Source organism: Hippocampus guttulatus, chromosome 9 (assembly GCF_054856545.1).
Source record: "Hippocampus guttulatus isolate MCC_2025c chromosome 9, RoL_Hgut_1.0, whole genome shotgun sequence".
Lineage (NCBI taxonomy): Eukaryota > Metazoa > Chordata > Actinopteri > Syngnathiformes > Syngnathidae > Hippocampus > Hippocampus guttulatus.
This window is the reverse complement of record NC_141269.1, coordinates 5,750,594-5,760,758: the sequence shown is the minus strand read 5'-3', so window position 1 is coordinate 5,760,758 and position 10,165 is coordinate 5,750,594. Positions and strand designations below refer to the sequence as shown.

The 10,165-nt window shown below is 43.2% G+C and overlaps 1 protein-coding gene across 1 annotated transcript; it reads left to right on the top strand.

The window, feature by feature from the left end:
• Positions 1 to 407: 407 nt before the first annotated feature.
• Positions 408 to 9,577, top strand: LOC147200031 (MICAL-like protein 2). The gene is made up of 16 exons (XM_086120973.1): positions 408 to 729; positions 1,199 to 1,247; positions 3,174 to 3,315; positions 3,387 to 3,574; positions 3,656 to 3,783; positions 4,195 to 5,286; positions 5,372 to 5,553; positions 5,916 to 5,973; positions 6,087 to 6,193; positions 6,291 to 6,352; positions 6,445 to 6,568; positions 7,031 to 7,133; positions 7,819 to 7,892; positions 7,978 to 8,092; positions 8,384 to 8,430; positions 8,795 to 9,577. Exons 1-16 carry the CDS (start codon positions 587 to 589, stop codon positions 8,869 to 8,871), a joined length of 2,691 nt encoding a protein of 896 aa, XP_085977099.1. The 5' UTR covers positions 408 to 586; the 3' UTR covers positions 8,872 to 9,577.
• The last annotated feature ends 588 nt before the right edge of the window (positions 9,578 to 10,165 follow it).

Here is a 10,165-nt window from a genome sequence, read left to right as displayed (position 1 = left end):
CCCCCGGTTTCTCATGGAAAACGTACCTGTATATATTTTTTGAAGAATTTATGGGTTTATTTATTTCCCCCCCCCCAATGCATTTCAATAGGTATCAATTATATGCATACTTTACAATGCACGAGATGGCCCAGTCACGATCCCCTGCGAATAGCGGCGGTCGACTGTACATATAACGTGTTCGTAAGAGCTAAATAGAAATTGCTAGCACCTGGGTTTGACCTCCCATGAAGTGATTTTTCTCCCCAAATCATCACTTTAAAAACAGCCTTTCACACAATAATGTATACTGTATTTGTATTGTACGCGTGTAAATTTAGCGGAGGCGGGCGGAGACTGATGCGCATGCGCATCGTAAGCGCCGCCCATATGTGACACCACCTCCGACCTTCCACAGGTGTCGGATCTACTTTGGTACTGACTCTCGAGGGAAGCACATCGTTTTTCCTCGTGTCAACATAGGCTCCTTCGGGAAAAATAGTTCCACGACTGGTTTGTATCGTGGATGTAAGCAAGCCCGCCGGAGAAGTCGGGGGAGGGGAACCACCACCACCACCGAGAAGGAGTCGCCAACAAGCTCGGCGGGATGTCGGCGGTGAAGGCTCTCCAGCAGTGGTGCCGGGTCCAGTGTGACGGCTACCGGGATGTGACGGTCAGTAACATGACCACGTCGTTCCGGGACGGCCTGGCTTTCTGTGCCATCATTCACAAACACAGACCGGATCTCATGTGAGTACGACGCAAAACATTGGACGAGTTTAGTTGACTTCGTGTCACTTCACTTTGGGATAGTTTGCTCCTTAAACATGAGGAAGGAGCTCAACAGGCAGGGCTCCCTCTTCATTGTTTTGAAGTCAAATCAGAGGTGGCAAAAGTACTCGCTCTGCGTACTTAAGAAGAAGTAACGATACTCTTTATGGGAAAAAGTACAGATTTTTTTTAGATATTGTATCTATCTTAGGGGCTTGTCCCAACATCTCCCGCGAACCTGTTTACGTGTAACAAATCACAAAACATGGTTTGCTTCAACGATCTCACCGCAAATGTTCGGATCATCCGAGACCATGAGGATTTATTGACGGTATTTAAACGGAGTCATCATCATGAGGTGTTTGACCATGACTCAATGAGGCCGATTCTATTAACAAATGAGGAAGTTGACAAATGTTTCCTAATATTTTTTTTTCCATTCTTGCAGCGATTTTGATTCCTTAAAGAAAGAAAACGTCTATGAAAACAACAACCTGGTAAGAAAGAGTTTACATGATGTATTTACATGTAGGTTGTTTTTTTTTTGGGGGGGGGACTGGTGCCAAATACCCTCACTATTCACTTAAATCAGCGTAGGCAGGACAGTAAACTGCAGGTTAACTAAACCCTAAGTAACCTTTTAATATTTATTGACATTATTATTTGCTGACCTGATGGTGTTGATGGGGTAAGTCAAAAACGAGTTTCATCCTCCATACTTTGTATTTGGAGATAGTTGCAGAGAATATGTGCATAGATTGAGAATTAAGTTGTACCCAGTTGTGGGGATAGGGCGTTAAACTGCTTTTCAATTTGCTGATAGTTACTGTATATATACATATATTTTTCCATGTTTTTGTGCATGGCTGAACACAAATTGGACGATCAGCATGTGTCGCCCTTCCCCCACTATAAGAACTTGAGCACTTTTGTTCACATAAATGATTATCCGGTGAGTGACTTTAGTTCTAATTACTTGGCTCTTTTCTACCAAGACTTTGTGCAATTAGCTAACTATGTCTAAACCCTAAACATATTTCTTCCTTTGGTGTCATAATTTACAGAACAGATTGGTGTTATTAAATGTTTCATTTAACTCATGGAGACATTTATTTTCACTTAAAAAGGGACTTTAGGAGGAACAATCATGCCTCTATGAAATTAGAATTACAATAGAGAGGGAGCCTGGGAAGCATCCGGCTGAACAAGCAAGAATCTGACCGAGCATGCAAAGCTACATTTCTCATTGCACTTCCTAAATAAAGTTAATTCAAAACAAGAGCACTAGTATTGTATGCGAGTCTATTGTTACCGTTGGGAATCCCTTGAAAGGTCTCATGTCATCAGTAAGGTTCCACACCAATGTCCAATCATTTAACATTGAAAATCAATAACATTGGTTGAAGCGCAGACCTTGAGGAATGCCAGCCAATCCTTGTCATTTTCAAATGACTTTACTTTATTAGGGGTGTATTTCCTTATTTTCCAGAAGAATATAGAATGTTGTGAGCACTTTCTTCATGAATAGATGTTCAAGTGTTTTCACACTTTTTGAGAAGAGTGTAAACGCTTTGGCTGCACAGGTGCATTCTTGCTGGGGTTTTTTTCTTGGATCTTGTTGGCTTGTGGGATAGAAACATTTCTCTTGTGTTCTTTGCATAAGTGTAGAAAGTGTGCCATCCGCCAGAGCCAATTTATCAGTTTTTACAGCATGCTCTTAATGTTTCTGATTAATGATTCATGGCAGCTGCCGGTGCTTATTTGCGTGTCTCTTCTTGTCTCTCTCCATTCGTATCATTTTGTCAAATTAAGTTTTAGAGCCTCTTTTCCCAAAACCTTTTAAGCCATGCACCCCCTTAAACAACCATCAGACTTGACACACACCCTCGTCCCATGCATACCCTCATACAAAAAAAGGTTTAATCATAAAAACATGATCAAAGTGTGACAAAGTAATATGCTTTTTATGATGTGAAAATTATGTCATGTAATTACTTACAGGCAGCCCGGTGGACCAGTGGTTAGCGCGTTGACCTCACAGTGCAGAGGTCGTGGGTTCAATCCCGGCTCCAGCCTCCCTGTGTGGAGTTTGCATGTTCTCCCCGGGCCTGCGTGGGTTTTCTCCGGGTACTCCGGTTTTCTCCCACATTCCAAAAACATGCATGGCAGGCTGATTGAACACTCCAAATTGTCCCTAGGTGTGAGTGTGAGCCCGGATGGTTGTTCATCTCTGTGTGCCCTGCGATTGGCTGGCAACCGGTTCAGGGTGTCCCCCGCCTACTGCCCAAAGACGGCTGGGATAGGCTCCAGCAGCCCCCGCGACCCTTGAGGATCAAGCGGATCGAAAAATGGATGGAATCATTATACAGGACAGCACTTACTTTTAATCCTAACACGCCAGAGGAAACTGTTGATCTTCGCAGGCCTTCAGGGTCGCCGAGGAGCAGCTCGGAATTCCTGCACTCTTGGATGCAGAAGACATGGTGGCCCTCAAAGTTCCGGACCGGCTCAGTATCCTCACATACGTTTCACAGTACTACAACTACTTCCACGGACGCTCCCCAAGTGAGTATCACCACCTCTCTCCGTGTCTCGTCTTTCCATCGTCTTTATCATCAGCTCCGTGTTTTTTCCAGTTGGCGGCGTGGCGGCGGTAAAGCGTCCTGCTGACCCACCTGCCGACGGGCCGTCCGGGAAGAAGAACGCGCCGGTGGTATCGAAAGTGTTCCCTTCATCCAAGCCGGCTAAGGAGAACAATCCTCCCACTTCAGCTAACATTACACCACCTCTCCCTCGGCCGAGACAACCCAGAACCACGACACCGGTACAAACAATAACACAATCTGTCTTTTTAGAAAACGTCATCACAGATTGATACAAGCGCTGCTAACCTTTTTTTTTCCAGGACATTCCTGCTGAGAAATCCCATCAGATGGGAACTCTGAGTAACAAGTGCATGTCCTGCAACAAGCACGTTCACCTGGTGCAGCGACACCTAGTTGACGGGAAGCTCTACCACAGGAACTGTGCAAAGTAAGACTCATCGTGCGCAGTGTCTGATATGACAATATTGCAGGCGGAGCTCAGTTCGGGCTAAAAAGATTCATGGGATAATTCAGTTATTAAAAAAAAGGTCAAAACGAGATCTCAGCCTCCAAAGCTTTGCAGAAATGATTTTTCCACCTTGACTAATGTTACTGTCAATGCAAGCGCCATTATGTGTTGGAATAAAATGGCGTCGTGGTGGCGAGCCACAATTCATCATCTCAAGAATTTAGAATATTGATTAAAAGTCAATCCAAAATGTAATATGGAAATGTTGGCCTTCTGAACATTATGTTCATTGAAATACAGGCAATACTTAGTTGCCGCAAACATTCGCCTGCGCGGAGGTACCTAATATTACTTCCTGTTTCCATGTCTTCTAAACGTCTTGTCTCCTAGGTTACTGGCTCCTCCAAACGCAAGTTCACTCCTAAAGGAGGTTCCTTCCAGTGACCCTCCTCCAGCACACCTTACCAAAAGTGACACTGTGACACCCACGGCGCCACCCAGACTGGGCCTCTCGAGGCCGGTCCAAAAACCAAGCCCCCTTTCCAGTATCTCCAGCAGAACTTCATCTCCGCAGAGACCTGCTTCAAATATTATCATGCCTGCTACGCACACTCAGACTGCTCCGGTCGCTAAACGACCCGTGACTCAAGACACTACCGACACCACACCCATCGCCATCACCAGCAAGCCCGTTGCCGCGCCTCGGATCTCCACCACCGCGGCCAAGACTATCCAGTCGAAACTTAAGTTCTTCGAGGCAGAAAGCGGCGAAAACAAATCTGTCAGCAAGCCTGCAGACGCTGTCCCAAAAGGGTTCAAGTCTGAAGATCCTGTTAAGAAAGCCCAAGGAGTTCAATCTATGCCTAACAAAGTTGCCAAGGTGGTTATAATTCAATCTAAGGTACACATTAATGAAGAGAAAGCAGGTGTAACAAAACCTGAAGATAGCCTGGTTCGCAAAGTTGGAAATGGAAACGTTGCTAATATGGCTATGAGCCAGTCAAAGACGCATATTGACGAAGACAAAGCCGGTGCAAAGAAAGGTGGAGACAGTCAGGTTAGCAAAGTTGGAAATGGAAATGTTGCTAACAAGGCTACAAGTTACTCAAATGTGCATATTGATGAAGACAAAGACGATGCAAAGAAAAGTGGAAAGCATCAGGTTAGCAAAGTTGGAAATGGAAATGTTGCTAACATGGCTACAAGTCACTCAAAGATACATATTCACGAAGACAAAGCAGGTGCAAAGAAAAGCGGAGGCAGTCAGGGTAGGAATGTTGGAAATGGAAATTTTGCTAACATGGGGAAAAGTCCATTAAAGGGACGTTTTGATGAAGGCAAAGCAGGTATAAAGAAACTTGGAGTCAGTGACGGTGGTAAGACGAAAGCAGTGGACACCTCCAAGAACCTCTCAAAGGAGGAAAACAACAACAGCAAGCCAACGGTACCGCCAAAGGCAGACCTGCCCAAGAAAAATGATGTGTAAGGACGCAACGTAGCACATGACCATGCACACTGTTGATTTCCACTGGAGAAGCTCAAACACTCCTTCATCACTTTTCTTCAGCACATCTCAAGTCCAGACTGTGAAGAAGGAGATGGAGGCTGGCAGGGGGAGGGTAAGGCTCAAAGTCAACCCGACCATCCTCTCCGACTTGCAGCCGCCACGTTCGGACACGAGCCCGCTCAGAAGCAGAACTCCAGAAAGAGGTCTTGGGGGATTGAAACCAGCGCCACCCAACACTTCAGGTTACCCCTTGACCACATTCACATGAACAACGGTTTGGCTTAAAATGTATTCATTTAGTTTCATGCATTTTTGGCCATTGAACATCTGATGTTTGTTTAATGGACCACATGGAACAACACAAAAATTGCTCATAAAACACACCATAAGCGTCAATACAAGGCAGTGACATCACAGACATGGAGAATACAGTACATGAAGTTGGCATTCAATTGGGCTGGTCTCTTATTTTTTAACACCTCTGAGTTGCAGTGCCACCTGTTGGTTTGTCGTGCGTATGACAGTCTAGTGGAGCGTGGACAGAGATTTGATTTGAAGTAAGCCACTGTTGTAACACTGCTGTGTTTGTTTTTGGCGTCAACAGAGAAGGAGACGCCCACTGACTGGAGGTCCATGCTCAAACCTGTCCCCAAGGAATCTAAGTAAGCCTTTTTATTTCTTTGTTCGCAACTGTTGTGCTTTTTTTTTTTTGGACATTTTCCACTACTTCTGTCGTTGAGTAATTCAAAAATAGATCATAACTTTTTTGCTACAGATCTGCTGATACATCACAGTCCTCCATTGAAGTACCGACTAGCACGACTGGAGGCTCACATTTATCAGAGGTGTCTCAAAGTCTCGTGAACCCTCCTTCATCTCAAGGTCTAAATCAGCAGACATTTTTACAGATGCTATTCTGTAGCATGGAGTCCTCCTGTTTCTGTATAAAAACGTATTTCCTCTCCGTTTACTTTCTCAGGAATCCGAAATGGTCACCCCATAGACACGACACAAACAACTTCGGGATCAAATGTCTTGAAGGTAATGTGAGCCCTGTTATGACACATGTCGTTAGTTAGGATGTCACTTTGTTTTTTTGCTTGCTTCACGTCATCTGATGCTTCCGTGTGCAGATGAAGCCGGACTTCATTCCCAAAGAGGCCATCATGAAGGAGCTGCAGGAGATTGAAGATAATCTCAACCAGTTGGAGAAGCGAGGGGTTGAGCTAGAAGCCAAGTTACGGCACAGCGAAGACGGTTCGTATAGACAATAATGTGCTGTCTGTAGTGTCAAAACGCCAAGGTTCCGTGTCGCGCCCCCCCCCCCCCCCTCCAAAATAGACCAAGATAAATCTTTTTTTTTTCACTAAGGCTCTCGTCCACTATCCGTACATTGCAGTCTTGTATCTCAAAAAAGTTGGGTGACTTGTAAAGGGTGTGCGCACTTATAAAACCACATTATCTGAGTTGTTTATTTTTATTTCTCCTCTGGAAAAGATTTCTTTTTTTTTTTTTTTTTTTTTTTTTTGTCAATGACGTTGCACAGGTCGTGACAGGTCACATTAATGGTGGAAAAGGTTCAATGGTTGATCTTGGTCTCATTATTATCCGTGAAAAAAATCACAGCATTTGTGCAGCGTTGTGTCGACTTTTCATACTCGCTGTCTTATGTGCGGCTGACTGACTGACTGACTGGCCGGGCGGTTGTTTGTGTGTCAGAGGGTGAGGATGACTCCCTGATGGACGAGCTGATGGTGGAGTGGTTTACTTTGATCAGGAACAAGCAGGTGGCCATACGGCGGGAGTCGGAGCTCGTCTACGTGTGAGTACACGCGAGATGCTGTCGGGTCGCACAGATTTTTTGGCCAGAAGGTTCTCGGCATCCTGCCACCGCTGTCACCCAGGGTGGGACATGGCAAAGGGCGCATGTGTGCGTCCACACACACACACACACACACACACACACATTATATTCTCTCATATTCCTGAACAGGAAAATAAACAGTTTGCGGTTAATATTAATTTTGACTTTTTAGAAAAGCCCAATGAACTGCTGAAATGTGTGATTTAAAAAAAAAAAAAAAAAGGAATCCACTTTCAAACTCCTCATTCCTCTCCAAAATAGTGAAATAGCGCTCACTGAAATGGAAAAGGTCTGTATTAAAGCACTGCGTATGACTGGATGGTCTCTTATGACATCCAAGGAGCATACAGTATTTTACTTTCATCTCATGGCCACAGGATAAGAAGTCACAAAAAGTATAAACAACAGAAATAATGATGACATGGTCAAATTTTTAACTCATAAATGTACTTAGTGTGAAGTCTGTGCCGACGTGAACACAGTTATTTTGTTGCATGAAAAGCAGCAGGTGGACACATATTTGTACTTTCTGCCATCTGGTGGTAGAGCATTGAACTGTTTTGCCTGTCAAAGTCAAATGTTGGGAATCTCTCTGGTCTCATGAATGTGTTAAAAATCACACACTGTATATGCATATGTACAGTGGTAAAACGCAGGATCTGGAGGAGCAGCAGCCCAGTGTTGAGCAGGAGCTCCGGAAGCTGATAGAAAAACCAGGTAAGACCAAAACGCCCTTCGCTGCTTTTTACTCCAAAAACACGACAGCTGTGAGTCAAGACTGAAAATATCATGTGCTTCACAGAGCATCTGAAAACGTCGTTTGAACGTAGGCGAGAAGAAGAGCTGATGAGCAAACTGATGGAGATCGTCAACGACCGCAATGCCATTGTGGAAGGTCTGGACGAGGACAGGCTCAGGTGTGCTTGAAACCAAGACTGCATTCATTGCGTGCCTTTTTAACTGGATCTGACACAAAATGGCTGACAGATCTGAAATCAAAACAGTCTACCCAATTTTAGCCATTTTCTTCCCCTTAGACCTACGCTGCTGTTTTTTTTAATTGTTATTTTAACCACCTGCTTGAACAGTTAAGTACAGCTGAACTTGAATGGATCCAGGACCCCTATTTAGCAGGAATCCACTTTTAATGTCATTATTTGCTTTGTGCTTGTTTCACATATCTGTGCTTCCTGTTGTTGTTCTATCAGAGAGGAAGAGGAGGACCAAGAGCTGAACAAGTTGATGGAGAATTTCAGTGAGTCCCTCGCGAGGTTTAGATTTGAAAATGATCTTTCAAGAAGTCTCACATTGGCATAAATGGTCATCTGGCAAAACTCATTTTTACAAATTTAAACACAGTCTAATGATCTTATATTACCAATGCCATAAGTGGCCGCCATCTCTGTGGTATCCCCCCCCCCCCCCAAAAAAAAATGGAATAAGCATTCAAATGCGGTGAAAATCCTCCATAAGAAATACATTGCCAGAAAAAAAAAAATTGAAGTGCATGAGCTTTCTCTACCTACATTGTGGACGGTTTTGAAACATAAATTGTACTAAATGGGGCATGATGTCGCTGTTGAGTGTGTTGTAAAATGTGTCCAAATGTCCTCTTCCAGGTGTAAAAAAAGACAAACCAAAGAAAAAGTCTCCCATATCCAAACTGTTCACTTGGGGCAACAAGAAGGAAACGTGACACCTGGCAGGAAACTCTTTGACTGCTTTCCTCTGATGCTTTCAGCGTCACTCCTCCCTGCCACTTACTCATGGCACAACTTTGCGCATGCGTGTGTATGTGTGCGTCTTGGTAAGGCATCTGTCATCCTAAGCATTTCTTGAAGATTCTGAGCATGAAGGGTTAATGACATACAAGTGTTGATGGGTTCAGTGCTTCAGTTGTACATTTTAATCCGCTTCCAGTCTTAATCTACTTATTGCACACATACACACACCAGTAACTCCACTATGCCTCTTGCTGACATGCTGTTTGTAAGAACAAACATCAATAGAACTAAGATGAGCGAGGAACAACATTGTTTTTGCTGGTTCTTGCACTTGCAACTTGACTTTGCATCATTTTACCACCAATGTATTTTATTAAAATGTTTTTTACTGGGTAAATCCTTCTGCTTTGTCAGATATGGGCTAGCTGTTGTGATCCATATTGGATCTGAAATAATTTCAAATGTGTAGGGCCTGATGCATTATTTTTTTGTTTGTTCATGGTGACCGCCGGCTAAGATGCAATTAAACATGGTATTTATTGGATATTTACCTGTTTAATAGTTATGGAAATAATAATAATTCTAAAATTGAATTTAAGAGATTTTTTATCATTATATGGTGAAATTAGCCTGTATATGTACTATACTATGATATGTATTAAAATAATATTGTTGTCATGTTTTAGTTATTTATTGATGTGTCCTGGGTGATGCCTTGATGGGTTATTGATTCTGGGGTGAGGAGGACTCACAAAGAGGATGGGAGAGAAAAGTATCTTGGTATAATGCCTTTTAAATCGACACCACGACAAACAACCGCAGGTTGCCATGTTGGCCGCTGCCTCTAGAGGGCAGTATGTGAGTCTTCATCCCCTTTCGCGGCATTCAGGGATATTACTGCCGACAAGTGTTTTTCAAACCTTGTGTTTTTGTTGCAATTGTTTTTTAGAGTAGTGCTTGTTTCCTAGCCTTATGAGGCAAGGAATACATTTTACATAAAAAAATATCTTACGGCACACTATGGAAAATTTAAAATGAAGGTAGCATGTCGCTGTTGATTGGAGAAAATCGCGATCCAAGGTGTGGTGAAATGTACTCCTTAGCGACGCGTATTAGCATTTATCAGAAATGAATGACACCACTTATTTGCCATATAATCCCAAATGTTATTTCAGATATCCCAACAGGAACTACAGGTCATTCTTTTTTTTTAAATGGCAACTATTTGACAAATTATTTTTACTTGAATTATACTGTATAATTATT

Coding starts and splice junctions, on each gene's coding strand:
- LOC147200031 (XM_086120973.1), top strand. CDS start 587: ATGTCGGCGGTGAAGGCTCTCCAGCAGTGGTGCCGGGTCCAGTGTGAC. Junction 3,575..3,655: donor AACCCAGAACCACGACACCG/GTACAAACAATA, acceptor TTTTTTTTCCAG/GACATTCCTGCTGAGAAATC. Junction 7,893..7,977: donor GAAGCTGATAGAAAAACCAG/GTAAGACCAAAA, acceptor TGTGCTTCACAG/AGCATCTGAAAACGTCGTTT.